The 16,358-nt window shown below is 38.9% G+C and overlaps 1 protein-coding gene across 1 annotated transcript; it reads right to left on the reverse strand.

The window, feature by feature from the left end:
- On the reverse strand, window positions 10,703-15,761 carry LOC109205629 (serine/threonine-protein kinase CDL1-like). The gene is made up of 7 exons (XM_019368353.1): window positions 15,400-15,761; window positions 15,098-15,133; window positions 14,791-14,975; window positions 14,041-14,230; window positions 13,112-13,500; window positions 11,854-12,290; window positions 10,703-11,143 (listed from the first exon to the last, which is right to left on the reverse strand). Exons 1-6 carry the CDS (start codon window positions 15,485-15,487, stop codon window positions 11,982-11,984), a joined length of 1,197 nt encoding a protein of 398 aa, XP_019223898.1. The 5' UTR covers window positions 15,488-15,761; the 3' UTR covers window positions 10,703-11,143; window positions 11,854-11,981.

Consider the following 16,358-nt stretch of genomic DNA (forward strand, 5'->3'; position numbering starts at 1 on the left):
ATTATAAGCCTGCATCAGTTGCAGGCGCCCACTTGGAGAACAAGGGAATTTATTTCAAATTTTAAGTCAGCATCAGTTGCAGGCGCCCACCTGGAGAACAAGGGAATTCATTCGAGCTTTAAGTTGCAGGCGCCCACCTGGAGAACAAGGGAATTTATTTCAAATTTTAAGTCACCATCAGGCGCCCACCTGGAGAACAAGGGAATTCATTTCAAGTTTAAGTTGCAGGCACCCACCTGGAAAACAAGGGAATTTATTTCAAATTTTAAGTCAGCATGAGTTGCAGGCACCCACCTGGAGAACAAGGGAATTTATTTCGAATTTTAAGTCAGCATCAGTTGCAGGCGCCCACCTGGAGAACGAGGGAATTCATTTCAAAGTTTTAAGTAAGTTGCAGGCGCCCACTTGGAGAACAAGGGAATTCATTCGAGTTTTAAGTCAGTTGCAGGCACCCACCTGGAGAACAAGGGAATTCATTTCTAGTTTTAAGTCATTAGCAGGCACCCACCTGGAGAACAAGGGAAGTCATTTCAAAATTTGTTTCGAAATTATTTCAAGTTTCAAGTCAGTAGAAGGCGCCCACCTGGAGAACAAGGAAAGTCATTTCAAAATTCAATTCAAGTTAGAAGTAGCAGAAACTCGCGGCAAGAATGCGAGTCAATAGTCCGAGATGACCAACAGAAGTAGTCTTGTTCCAGAAAAAAAAAAGGGAGAAAGAAGAAAGAAAGAGAAATGAATCAGCACCTGCAGCTAGCAAGCATCAAGGTTCAAATCAAAAGTCCGCATGAAGAACCATTCAAGACTCAAGATCAAGCTTCAGAAGACTTATAGATAGAAATTTTGTAACTCATAGCTGACAGGTTTAGTTAGGCTTTTTATTGTTGATTTTGATGTAATAACAGGACCGCGAACCGGAACCTCAATGGAACGGCACCTTAATCGGCTCTCCACCTCGGTATACTCTATCACTGTTCCTACTTCTGAACTACACGCGGCCTGATTCCTTTATAGCCAAGGATATGTAGGCAGTTCAGATACCAGGGCTCGGTCACATTCTCATTTCTCTTAGTTTTTGGTCTCTCTAAATAAGGTTCGGGTCAAAAAACCAGTCTCGTCGTTCTTTATCTGAAAATACTTCATGTTTCCAGTCAAAGAGGGGCAGCTGTAGACATGTAATTTTTGCCCCTCCCCAAGATTTTACACATTTTTGCGTAAATATTTAGTTTAGGTTTAGTATCGCTATTTTAACTAGTTTTGACCCTTTTACTTTATTTTATCACAAAATTGAAAAATACCAAAAAATAGTCTCACAATATAATATTGTTTATTTTAATTAATTTAAGATTAGTTTTATATTTTTATATTATAAATTTTATATAATTTGAGAAGGAAGAATGAGTTTTGGGTTGGTTTATCCCATTTTAATGAGTTTTGTAGTCCATTTTTAATCTTTGGCCAATTTTAAGGCCCAATAAGACCTAGCCCCTTCCTCTTTTAATCTCCCTTACTCCTAATACCCTAAAAGAACGAAAACCTATTTTCTCATAAGACAGCATTTTTCCATTAACCCTAGCTCCCAAGAGAGGAGGAGATCTTCTTTCTCAACAAAAGAAGACCTAAACCTTAAGACAAAAAGAGAAGCCATCAGCGACCTCACACACACACACTAGCGGCACACCACCGTAAAGAAGAAGCCGTCATCCTCGCCGGACCAAACACCAAAAAAACCTAGAAGCCTAGCTTCTTCTTAGACCATTACTGCCGTCGTCGCACACCCATCATAACTCCGGCGACCACGCACGCATACAATAGTCCCCTCCCCGTCGTCATTTCTCACCATCCCTGAACACCAACCAGCTACCACTACCCCATCTCCCTCAGCTGAACAAAACTTCACACACACACGCACACGCTGAAGCTACAGAGAAGCAAAGGCAGCGAACGAAAAAAAAGGGCTGAAAACAGTGAGGAGTCCAAAAGCTCGTTTAACATCCTTTTCCGGCGAGTCTCGAGTTTTCTGGTTGAGTTTCGATGACTGAGTTTCGATGACTGTTCTATTGGTTCCTTGTCGAGGTTGAGTCCATCTTGGAGCTGATGTGAATTGAAGATTAAGAGGAATTGCTGGTAGTTATATTAGTTATTATTAATGAATAAGTATTTAGTTTAAAGGTTTTGCAGTTAGGCCCCTTGAGAGTTGATATATACATTTGGCTATTTGCCCAATACCCCCTAAGTTATCTTATTTTGTCTACATGTGAGTTAAGTGGTATACATAGGTCTTGTAAAGAACATTCTAGATTATGAATGAAAAAAATCCTTTTCTTTTGCCCTAGATTATCTCTTAGCAGTAGCTCTATTTTCTCTCTAACTCTCAGCTTGCATCAGTGCATCAGTGGTATCAGAGCTGCGCTCTTGGCACCGTAAATCCATGACTTCCGAAATAACAGAGGTGATGGGTATCCTTCACAAGATGTTTGCTGACATAAACCAGTATAATCAGAGACAAGAACGGATGGAATTGCGATAGGAGCAAGCTATTCGAGCTCAAGATTCAGCCCTTCGAGATCTCCCGGAGGTAGTTCATGGAAGAAAAAGACCAGAAAGAGGGAAGGACCCTTCTTCAGGAGATGGAGAACTGTATTCTCCTTCGGGTACTCGAATGATGTTTGGGGACTTAGCTTCGCCGATTCAGGTAACGAATAGTCCACTCAGTTCTGTGAATGCATTGCCAATTAGCTTCCCAGCAGAGTATAGGTCGCAAAGCACTGTTCCATTGATAGGTGTGAGTGTTCCACCTCAGCTGCCTGCTTCTCTCCCATACCCCAGCTTAACGACTCAGGGAGGTAACTCTGCTCGAATTCTGAAACTACCCAACCAGCCACTATCCCCAATTGGTATGAACCCTAGAAGCTCTGGTCATTCAAACTTCCAGTTCCCCATTGCACAAAACAGTACAACACAGATACATCCTTATAATCCTATACCATTTAATCACAATTTCAGCATTAGTCATAATATCCCATTTCAAAACCTTCAAGCTCAAATTCCCAGAGTCAACTTTGGTCAATCACAACCTGCACCAAATAGGTACTATCAGTACCATCCTAATCAGTTCCAAGGAAATTACCTTGAATCTCAAACCCCTTATAATTTGTATGATCACCACACCCAATTTCCTTTAGCCTATAATATTCCAAACACCCACATTCCACCACCTCTCTACCATCATACACCTTATTTACAAACTACCAGCCCATATCAACCAACACTTATAACTCATCAGAACCAAACATACCCAAACAATCACCATGTACCATTGCCAAACATACCATTCACCAAATATACCAAAGTAGAGTTCCCAAAGTTTAATGGGGAGGACTTGAGGACATGGCTATATAAGGTGGAGCAGTTTTTCTCAGAGGAAGAGGTCACTATTCAACAGAGGATAAAGCTAGTTTCTCTACATTTTGAAGGAGATGCACTTCAGTGGCACCTAGGGTATATGAGGAGTAGAGGTTCATTGCCTCTTCTAGCTTGGGAAGAATACATATGGGCTCTTTGTGATACTTTTGGGACAGAGTATTCTGACCCTATGACAGAGTTAGTTAATGTGAAGCATACTGGGACAATAAAGGAGTATCAGAAGGCCTTCATTAGTGTGATGACAAGGCTCAACCTCTCAGTGGAGCATGCTATTAGCATATTCCTAAATAACCTCAAGCCTGAGCTTAGCAGTGTGGTGAGAGTGGGGAACCCAACCACCTTGCCCCAGGCTTACTACCTAGCCAGACTACATGAGTCTAACTTTGATGCCCAAAGCAAAGCCATCAAAGCTACTGGTCCAGGAATCACTCAGAATAGGGGAACAATGGGGTACAACCCTAATACCATGCACAAAGGAGGAGTCAGCAACTTCAGAAAACCTCCTATTGTAAGGATGGACAATAGTAGAAGGAGAAGATTGACTCCAGGAGAGATGGATGAAAAGAGAGCCAATGGAATCTGTTTTTTCTGTGATGAAAAATTTGTTCCGGGACATAAGTGTAAGGCTAAGAGACAGTTGTTTTCATTAGAATTGGAGGAGAAGGAAGAACATGAGATTGAAGAAGAAGAGCGTGATGAAGTAATGGAAGTGGAAGAGGAAGAACTGCTGAAGGAGACTATGGAGAACTGTGCTATTTCATTACAAGCTTTAAATGGAACCAAGGGGTATAAAACATTGAGGCTCAAAGGTTTCACTGAAAAGAAGCCTTTAGAAGTCTTTATTAATTGTGGATCAACCCACAACTTTATTGATGAAGAAACAGCTAAGAGATTAGGTTGTGTGATCAGTAAAAATAAGTCACAACTAGTCCAAGTAGCAGATGGTAGAGAAATCCCAACTGATAGAATGTGTAAGGGGTTCAAGTGGTTCATGCAAGGAGCCATGTTTCAAGATGACTTCCTGATATTTCCTATAGGGAAATGTGATGTGGTGCTGGGAATTCAGTGGTTATGTCCATTGGAGGATATTAGGTTTAACTTCAGGAAATTAATTATGGAATTTGAATATCAAGGAAAATTGTTGACTTTACAGGGCATTCAACCAAAGTTCAAAACAGTTGATGCTAAATCCTTGAGTAAGATGACAGTGGAAACATCACAATTCTTTATGGTCAAGGTGATGTGTGCAGAAGCTGAACCGACAGAAACACCTGAACATGAGCAGGGGTGTGACTCTGCCCCAGTTGTAGGGCTGTTGGAAGAATATGAGAAGATCTTTGGTGAACCAAAGCAATTACCTCCCTCTAGAGGTGTCTTTGATCACCACATCCCTGTGATAGAAGGAAGTATTCCAGTGAACTCTAGACCTTATAGGTACTCACCAGTTCAAAAAGATGTCATTGAAAAGCTGGTTCAAGAAATGATGAATCAGGGACTAATTCAATACAGTTCGAGCCCATATGCCTCTCTAGTGGTATTGGTTGGGAAGAAGGATGGTTTATGGAGGTTGTGTGTGGACTATAGAGCCTTGAACAAAGTAATAGTAAAAGATAAATTTCCTATTCCTGTGATAGAAGAGTTGCTTGATGAGTTGGGTGGGTCTTAAGTCTATTCCAAAATAGACTTGAGAGCTGGATATCATCAGATAAGAATGGCCTCGGTAGACATACCCAAGACCGCATTCAAGACACACTCTGGGCATTATGAGTACCTAGTTATGCCATTTGGCTTAACATATGCACCCTCCAGTTTTCAAGGATTGATGAACCACATATTCTAAGAGCATCTCAGAAGGTTCATTCTAGTGTTTTTTTGATGACATTTTGGTGTATAGAAAAACATTAGAAGATCATGTGCACCATCTGAGAACTACATTTGACCTACTAGTGCAAAACCAATTACTAGCAAAGAGAAGCAAGTGTGTGTTTGCTGCAGCTAAGGTAGAGTATTTGGGACATTATATCTCAGCAGAAGGAGTGGCAACAGACCCTAAGAAGATAGAAGCAGTGCAAAAATGGCATGAGCCTAATTCTGTGAAGCACTTGAGGGGATTTCTAGGCTTGGCGGGATACTATAGGAGATTTATTAAGAGGTATGGTGTGCTGAGCAAACCCCTCGCTGATTTGCTAAAAAAAGATGGGTTCATGTGGAATGAAAAAGCAAGAAAATCTTTTGACAGACTCAAAGAGGCACTAACTTCAGCACCAGTGCTGATCTTTCCAGACTTCTCCTTACCCTTTGTAGTGGAGACTGATGCCTGCAACCTGGGCATATGTGTTGTTCTAATGCAGAAGGGGCAGCCCATAGCATTCCTTAGCAAGGGTCTCTCAACACAACACCTGCCCTTATCAGTTTATGACAAGGAATTACTAGCATTGGTCATGGCTGTGGGCAAATGGTCTCAATACTTAACTGGCGGGACATTTATTGTTAAAACAGACTAGAAGGCCCTCAAATTCTTACTTGAACAGAAGTTACACACTGGATCCCAACTTAAATGGATAACAAAGCTTATGCAATATGACTTCAACATTGAATATAAAAAGGGAAAGGAAAACAAGACTGCTGATGCCTTATCTAGATTATCCTTAGTGGAGTTGGCTGCTATGACCTTATCCACAGTTAAGACAGACCTGCTTAAGCCGATTATGCAAAGTTGGGATTTGGGCCCTGAACTACAAGAAATGATCAGAACTCTGGAAGCAAAGGAGATGGAGATTAAGGGCTACACTTATGTACATGAGCAATTTAGAAGGCAAGGGAAACTGGTGATAGGGCCTGATATGCAATTAAGGAAAGACATCTTGCAACTCTGGCATGATTCTCCAATTGGAGGACATTCAGGGATTGATCACACTTACAGGAAGATAGCTGCCCTATTCTACTGGAAGGGTTTGAAAGATGATGTTCAGCAATATGTCAAAGATTGCGATATCTGCCAGAGAGACAAATATGATAACTCACCATACCCACACCTTTTACAACCTTTAAGAATACCAGCTGTAGCTTGGGGAAGTATAAACATGGACTTTATAGAAGGGTTACCAAAGTCAAAAGGGAAAACTATTATTTGGCTTGTGGTAGATAGGCTAACTAAGTATGCTCACTTTGTAGGTCTATCTGATCCATACTCAGCTCATGATATTGCAAAACTGTTCATGGATCACATCTATAAGCTTCACGAAATGCCCGAGGATATAGTGAGTGACAGGGATCTAATTTTCACTAGTAAGGTGTGGCAAGAGATATTTTCTATGTTGGGAGTGACTCTTAACACTTCAACTGCCTATCACCCCCAAACAGATGGGCAGACAGAAGTGATTAATAGGTGTTTGGAGACTTACTTAAGATATTTTTGCTCAGACTCTCAGACTGATTGGTTCCTCTACTTGGCTGTGGCAGAATGATGGTACAATACTACCTTTCACACCTCTATTCAAACAACCCCCTATGAGGCACTCTATGGTCAGCCACCACCCATTTACTTACCATATGTAGCAGGAGATTCATCCATTGAAGAAGTTGAGCTTACTCACCAGAGAATTCAAGTTCCAACTACTGAGGTATCATATTGCAAGAGCACAACAGAGGATGGTGGAACAGGCCAATAAGCATAGATCAGATAGAGTCTTTCAGGAAGGTGACTGGGTCTACTTGAAGGTCCAACCATACAGGCAAGTGACCATGTCAGATCATCATTTCACCAAACTTTCAGCCAAATACTATGGACCATACCAGATTCTACAAAAGATAGGTTCTATATCATACAAACTATCCTTACCTACTCAGCTCTTACTACACCCCACATTCCATGTATCATAGCTTAAACCTTGTCACAAGTTACCCGCATCCATCTCTCACCCACCTGTGATTGAACTTTCCAGCCCTTACTGCCCTCAACCATTCAAGATTCTTGACAGGAGGATGGTGCAGAAAGGAAATAAAGTAGTTGCTCAAGTTTTAGTTCAGTGGGAGAAGTTAGCAGTTGATTAGGCTACTTGGGAAGATTATCAAGCATTGAAGATCAGATTTCCTTCTTTTCTTCCTTGAGGACAAGGAAGAACTTAACAGGGGAGGACTGATGTGAATTGAAGATTAAGAGGAATTGCTGGTAGTTATTAGTTATTATTAATGAATAAGTATTTAGTTTACGGGTTTTGCAGTTAGGCCCCTTGAGAGTTGATATATACACTTGGCTATTTTCCCAATACCCCCTAAGTTATCTTATTTTGTCTACACGTGAGTTAAGTGGTATATATAGGTCTTGTAAAGAACATTCTAGATTATGAATGAAAAAAATCCTTTTCTTTTGCCCTAGATTATCTCTTAGCAGTAGCTCTATTTTCTCTCTAACTCTCAGCTTGCATCAGTGCATCAGGAGCTCGTTTGTGAGATCTTTTCGGCGCCAGGTATTGAAGTTTCGAGTTCGTCGAGGTCCGGTGCATCAAGGTCGTCAACCGTAGCTCTAGCCGGATTTTTCTTGTTCATTGTTTCAAAAACATATTGCAGCTATAAAGGTCCAATCCTAAACTTTATTTGCAAGATCTGTTTCCCGATGTTATGAATGAAATCTCAATTTGGTTGCCCGTTTTTCGTTCTTGATTAAAGTTGTATTCAGTAGGAGTTTCTTGTTCCATTTTTGATACAACACTACTGTCTATTAGTTTGAAGTCAGTAGGAGTGGCGTCGAGGATGAGTTTTTGCAGCGTTATTGGTTATATTATGTTGGTCGAATGCATACTAGGATGATGAATTAAGGGGCCTTAGGTTTCAGTCTAATAAACTAAAATGAAATTGGATCTTAATTAGTTAAGTTGGCTATAGGGGTTGGGTAACAGGATTTAGAACTTAAACATTTTATTGCTTCTGCATATTGTTCTATTGCTTTGTCCGCTAGGAGCATGTTAGGCCGACCACACCCGGGTAGGCGAACCTTTAGGTGCAATTAATAATAAATCATCGTGACTATGGATACGGTTCCCGTGGCACAGACATGATACGTAACCCCAAGATTCGAGTGCACGCTGGCGTGACTCGACCCCCAACTTCTAATAATAATAAAAATTAAGCGTGTTGTAGATCGTGGGTACGACTCCCGTGACGTGATTTGCAATGTGTACAAAGCAAATGAGTGCGCGACATCGTGACTTGTTCCGAAATAATTAAAAGCGGTTGAAAGGTTAGAAATGCACGATAGGTTCTAAATATGTAATTAATCAGATAATTAGGCCAATTAATAATAATTGGGCGACCGTACTAAAACCACGGAACCCGAGAATGCCTGACACCTTCTCCCGGGTTAACAGAATTCCTTACCCGGATTTCTGTGTTCGCAGACGATAAATAAGAGTCAAATTTCCTCGATTCAGGATTTTAAACCGGTGACTTGGGACACCATAAATTATCCCAAGTGGCAACTCTGAATCTGAATAAATAATCCCGTTTCGATTATTGTCACTTAAATTGGAAAAACTCCTTATCCCTTTTCGGGTAGAAAAAGGAGGTGCGACACTCGATGATTAGTTCAATCATATACTCAAGACTCTTCCCTCGATTAAATCTAAATTCTACGAGGTAACTAATATAAAATACTGTGAAGGTATGCAAGCAATGGCGTAGCCACCCTATGCCAAGGGTGGTCAAGTGCACACCCTTCGCCGAAAAATTATACTGCATAAATAAGTTAAATACTACTTTATATGCTTATACATTATATTTTGAACACCCTTAATACAGTTGCGTGAGGCAGTCCAGTGGTTTAGGGTATTCAAAGTGACATGTTGTTCACAAATTCAAAGGTTTACCAATTTTGTTTGCCAAAACTAAAAGGAGACCATCATGTGTGTTTATTTGATTCTTTTTCAATCTAATTTATTTCTTAATATAATAACTCTTAAAACTTAAAATTTATTTAGAAATAAACAACTAATCTTAAAAGTAATCTTTTAACTAAAGATTCTTTCTTAAATAAATTTTATAATTTAGAAATCAACCTCTACAAAAATTTCTTCAACAAAATCTCTCTACGAACTACAAATCCTCTCGACTCTCTCTTTCTTTTGGTTTTATGCTTACTTTTATTAGTAAAATTTCTACTGTTGTCTTTTTGTTACTTTAATTTTGATTTATAAAATATAGTTGTTAAAAGTTTTTTGTTGTTTATGTTGCATAGTTTCATTTAAAATTTTGGTACAAAGTTTGAACGTCCTTGGCGAAATTTCTGACTACGCCATTATATGCAAAAACACATTAATAAACTATTAAATAGGAAAGTGTCTCTCAAATATTCTCCTACGTGTGCCCAAATGCCAACCAGTTGCAAGTCACTATCCACATGGAGCTATTTCAAACATTTGGGCTGCACTAGTGTCTGCTTACTTTTCTAATATAGAGATTGCCACTATATTTATTTTGAAGATATGACATTGGTGGTAGACTAGCCCCACCAGAGAAAACCACCATCCCAAGCATGCATATTTTCAACATTGAAGTTGTTGACTTTGTGTCTTGAATGTTATGGTGGTGTGATCTGACCTCGGTAAGCCCGCGTTGTGGACCAGCGAATAAAATCTCAGAACTGTTTTCTGGCACCGTCGGCAGAGGAGCTTGTGAGGCCTTCCCAGTCCTTTTTTATTGTTTTTTGATCGGACTTTCTAAATCCATATGGTATGATATGACTTTCAAGTTTCCTAGTCTGGGTTTGTGTGAAGCATGAGAACATGAGCAAGCTTAGCCTTGCGCTACTCGTGTGGATTAGGTGATTTGAGCGCGGTCGGGGACAACTCATAAGAGTTGCGCGATCCTTGCGTGACCAGAGCGCAGCCGCACGACTTGAATCCGAATCGTGTTATGTTCTCGTCTTAAGGCCGAGTGGCCCCATAAGTCTAAGAAACACTTGGGGTATTAAAAACGGATTGTAATTGTTTATCTCAGGTACTATACTGTCTTTTTTCTGCTTCTGCCTTGAGAACTTGGCTTGATTAAACCTGGTTAAATACTTAATGTTATTTCATCTTTTCTATTTGCTTTATGTGTGATTATATGCTAATTAACCATGAGTATTCCGCAACATAATAGTACTTTTTACTTGATTTGGCATTCTTTGCACATTACAGCCGAACTAAGTGTAGAGCAGGTGTGTTTCGAATGCAAAAAGTAATAATATAGCCATGTGCACACATATCACTGAATCAAGATCGCCATTATAAGGTGCATAAGCTACAATCAAATTAAAAACCTTCTGCATAAAACATTTTCTGTTATCTAAGCACCTTGCTGCAGGTAAAGATTTACCTGTACCGGATTTTATGAACTGAAAGAGAAATATACAGTCAATTTGGATAAAAAACAGCTATTTGAATCAATAAACAGAATGCAAGATGATCAAATATTGTGTGATCAACAATCTTATCTATTGTTCTAATATTATATTAGCTTATACGAACATGATCACAATTATAAGTATGAAAAGTATGGGTGTATACAATCCGACGCTAATATACATCCTTGTTTTTTGTTTTCCATATAGACCAAATACAGATATGTGAAACAATCAATGGTTCCTTGATCCAGGTTACAAGCAGCCAAAGTACCGAGAAAGAGCTGTATACAGCATTCTAGCAAATCCATTGAACTTCTTCTTGATTCATTGAAACATCATCTGAAATACCAAAAATGTTTGTATTCTTATAAACTGTGCGATTGTTCACTGACAATGTCTTTTACACTATCAGGTCATTTAAAAAATAACTACATGCAGGGGCGGAGCTAGAGCTTCGGACGCGGGTTCGGCTGAACCCAGTAGTTTTGGTCAAACTCTATATTTGCCTTTAAAAATTCATTGAATATGTAATTATTAATTTAGAACCTAGTTACTTAGAAGGAATAGAATCCCGAACACATTAGCTTCAAATCTTGACTCCGCCTCTGACTGACTACATGTAACTATCCGTAGTAAGTGGAGCTACATGGAAAATAATGTAGGCAATCTGCTATAACAAGTTAAATTATACTGATCGTGTATGTCAATAGATATAAGTTAAATCCATATTTCTTTTGATAATTTGCACAGTTTGTCTCCTCTAATTTCTTACCAACCAAACAATCTGTCAACACCAATTAGAGTACTGAAAAGGTTATCCTTAAAAGTTAGTTCACTTATCTCTTCTGAACAAACAAAATGGTGAAACAGAGAAATGATGAAATTTTTATAACATAACTTCCAAATCTTCCCGAAGTAGAAAAAAAGAAATAAAGGAGAATTTCCAATTGGAAGAATTTTCGTGACGATAACAGGTTTTAAAATTATATTTTTGTGCAAGAATTTGCCGTTATCAGAAAAAGAACAATGTGGTCAAGATGTCTTCTTACCTCATAATCAAAAGCTGAATTGACTGATATCCACAGTTGTAACATCCAAACAAAATATGCACCTCCATTTTCATTATGTTGTGAGTAGCCCCCATCCAGAAATCTAGCTGTTTGATCAGAAAAAAAACTTAAAATGTAGCAGAGATGTTTTCAAAACTTCGCTTTCTTGTACTGCCATTAAACTCTTCTTCTGATTGAGACGTTTTCTTGCCAGTGTGTGAACCACCTCTATGTGGACCCGAGCTTTGTGCTTGAGCGACAAGATAGTCAAGGGCTGTAACAATATCGCTGATCATGGGGCGAAAATTGGCTTGTTCCTGAAGACACATTGCAGTTATAGCAACTGCATGGTGCAAACAGCGAGCAGAGAACTGACCATGCAACGACGGGTCAACCATATGAACATACTTCCTCCGGTCCTTGAGGAAAGGACTAGACTGCAACCAAGTGAAGATTTTCTTAGTTAAAAAAATCCTAGACATTGTACATAAACAAAAAAAGAACGTTTCGAATTTGGGTGGGAAGTCGGGTTCAGGATTTTATGTTACATTACTCCATCTTTGTTTTGAATAAAAAACCATTAACATGATATAATTTTTCAAGAAGGATCTGGAGCAAGCTTGGCAAGACTGGGATAAAAGATGCAATAAATCTTGAAAGTTATAAACTAAGTCTGAATTTGGTAAGATGCAGAGTTTCATCAACATAATAGTGTTCCATTTGAAATAATGGCCAAATGTTGCAAGAATATGAATAGTCCTAATATTTTCTACTTAGAATGTATTCTTATAGAAGCCGAGGGTCTATTGGAAACAACCTCTCTATCCTCACAAGGTAGGGGTAAGGTCTGCGTACACACTACCCTCCCCAGACTCCACAGTGTGGGATATTACTGGGTATATATTCTTATAGAAGCCGAGGGTATATTGGAAACTGCTTCTCTATCCTCACAAGATAGAGGTAAGGTCTGCGTATACACTACCCTCCCCAGACCTCACAGTGTGAGATATTATTGGGTATGTTGTTGTTGTTGTTGTTGTAATGTATTCTTATAGAATTGGTTCAAAATTCCTAGGAGACTTCAGAAAAATAACAGCACAAAGTGGAATCGATCCAAATACATTTAATAAGCAATGAAATAGCATTAAAGGTTATCTGTTGGACAATAGTAGAATCGATCAGAAATTGGGAAGAACTGAGCTGCGCTGGTCCGGAAAAGAAACCTTAGTTAGTATTCAGACTTAGATATATAACTCACCCAAACAACAAGGTTCTGTTCTCCAGGTTTCTTAGAGGTATCATAAGCCTTTCGCCCCGTTATTAGCTCCAATAGAACAACACCCATGCTATAGATGTCAGATTTCAAAGTCAACTTTCCGGTCATCGCATACTCAGGGGCACAATATCCATAGGTTCCCATCACTCTTGTTGAAACATGAGTGTTGTCACCTACAGGTCCAAGCTTTGCAAGTCCAAAATCTGACAGCTTTGGATTGAATTCATTGTCCAACAAGATATTTGAAGATTTCAAGTCACGGTAAATGACGGGCGGATTTGCTTTGTGTAGATACTCAAGTCCATGAGCTGCGCCTGCGGCAATCTTTAGTCTTGTCCTCCAACTCAGTGGCTCCGTTCCTGGTTCTAAATCTTTGGACATCAACAATAACAGACAGTTAGGATACATAACACGAAAACTAAAGGAGCAGTTACGAGGACATCGAACAGTTATCATATTAATAGAGGGCCTAGAGGCACACTAATGAGACATGAGCTTAACTTGTCCAGGCAATTACTAAAGCCATTAAAGGCAACTCAGAAGTTAGAGAAGAGGTTCTTGATTTAACATCTCATATCCTATGACAGCAAAAGCTATGATCACTGAGAATTTAGCCACAATAATACTAGGACAAAGCCATAACTTATTAGTGAGCTGGACAAAAGGGTCTTGCCCTATATTTCTGCAAGAGGTTGTTTCCACGGCTTGAACCTGTGACCTTCTGGTGAGCTGGACATATTCTATTTTAAATACCAGAATCATACATTACTGTCGGGAAAGCTTCCAAATTCTGTTGGAAGACGAATAACTTGTCTAGTAAAGCTTAGGCAACAAAACTCAAAGTCGATTATACGAGCAAGAAAATTTCTAGAGATATATATTATAGGTGGTGGTTGGTAGAATCAAATTACCAAAAAGATGATTTTCCAAGCTACCCATTGGCATGAACTCGTAAACCAAAAGCCTCTGATCTCCATGAGTGCAGTATCCAATCAGGTTGACAAGATTCTTATGATGTAGTAAACTCAACATCAGGACCTCCACAATAAATTCTTGGTTCCCTTGAAGGCCTTCGAGATTAAGTTGTTTGATTGCGACAATCTGTTCATATGACCAAAGCACCAGGAAACACAATATATCATCCACAACCAGGTGTAGAGCTACAACGATCGAAGAGTGGTCATGTAAACACCCTTCGCTGGACATATACTATTGTGTATATATAGGTCAAATATTACTCTCTATATACATATACATTAAATATTGAACACCCTTAGTGAAATTCCTAGCTTCGCCGTTGCTATAACTGCCAGCCACCTAAAAGTGTTCTCTTTTATTAGTGAAGATAGTTTAAAAATACTAAGTTGTTTTCCAACATTGTCCATGTAAAAACCATTTTGCTTTCCCCTGTCTTCTGTCAGTCACAAAGACTAATACAAAGTAAAGTAACCATAAGTGCATAGTAAGTTAGAAAACAACAACAACAACATACCCAGTAATATCCCAGACTGTGGGGTCTGGGGAGGGTAGTGTGTACGCAGACCTTACCCCTACCTTGTGAGGATAGAGAGGCTGTTTCCAATAGACCCTCGGCTCAGGAAAGCATAAGCAATAGTAAGTTAGAAAACTTAAATGCAAAATTTGGAAAGGAGAAAACTTGCCAGGCTAGAATCGAGGCGCCCTTTGTAGACACATCCAAAACCACCTTCTCCAATAAGATTAGTTTCCTTAAAATTCTGAGTTGCTATGGCAAGCTCCTTGAATGTGAAACTGCGAGCGACATCGCTGTTCTGATTGTTACTTTCCCTAATTTTACCTTTCGAAGAACCTTCCTTTCTCCCATTTCCTATGCATGAATAGTATCCAATGTTCCACAAAAATTTAAACACACTTGATTAAATTCTGCCTCTGCCAAATGTAATTAGAATCTCAGACATTCCTAATAATACAATTTAATGATATCCTTACCACTTCCAGAATCACTAGATTCCCCCCTCGCGTGCACTGCAAACGCAAAATTTGCAGATTGTATAGCAAGAACATAAGCACATTGTATAACATCTAAGATATCATAATTAAAGAATTGATAATAATAATAAACATATTGTATCAGATATTGGATTCTGAGGCTATGTTGCTCGGATCCTTCAAAAGTGCCTATGTGTCGGAAATCCGACAGAGGTGCAACAACATTTTGGAGGATGCGAATAGCATAATTATGATGCTGTATACAAAATATAACAGCAAAAGGACAGATAGAATATGTAAACCTGCAGAACTGTTGGATCGTGGGACCATGTCTTCATCATATTCTTTAACATTCTTAGGACGAGGGCTCATGCAAGAAAAACAACTCATTTTTTTTGCTGATTATTTCCCAAATAAATGCAGAATTTTCAGAAAGCCCACCTCAAATTTCAGCTAGAATTATTTGTTGATTACAACAATTGCAAGAACATAGCACCATAATGAATATATACAAGAGCGAGGAAAACAAATATGAGGAATCAGAAACACAAATGCAAATGGAGCTGATGAGGAGAGAGAGATGGTTTATTCCCTCTCCCTATGGCAAATGAGTAGCCCTGACTCTATGATGAGAAAAATTAGAAAAAATAGTTAAGCTTTCACATTCATAGATATGCAAATACAGTAAAACGACCTAACAAACAAATGTAATAAAGACAAAAATTGTCATTAAAAATAGAAAAAGTCTTCAAAAATTACACAACGTGTGGGGAATATTGAACCAAAAATAGGTCCTAAATTTTTGGGTCTGCTATGACCCTATCAACAAATCAAGAAAATAACACGTTGGAAGTCCCAGTATTTCTGAATTTAGCAAAATTCTTCCAGCTCCTCATTTAGCGCCAGCTTTAGCGGTAGCTCTTCTTTCACCCAAAGTATGAGGTCCGTGACAGTCTGACCTTCTATAACAGCATCCCTATATAATAACACTTCACTATAAAAGCCAAGCTTTTCCAGAACCAATCTTTGTGTTAAGTTATAATATTTGTTCTCTATAACAGCATCTCGCTATAATATACAAAAATATTCGGAACAAACAGGCTCTTATAGAGAGGTTTGACGGTATATTTTTTGGGTGACCTAATATTGTTAAAAAAAAAAAATTACACTAGTATTTTGCGGTGTTGCCATTGACAAGGAGTCTCTGAGAACAGTCACAAACAAAATGGATTTAGGACTAACCTTCTGTGTAAAATTATGT

This window comes from Nicotiana attenuata, chromosome 2, assembly GCF_001879085.1.
Source record: "Nicotiana attenuata strain UT chromosome 2, NIATTr2, whole genome shotgun sequence".
Taxonomy (NCBI): domain Eukaryota; kingdom Viridiplantae; phylum Streptophyta; class Magnoliopsida; order Solanales; family Solanaceae; genus Nicotiana; species Nicotiana attenuata.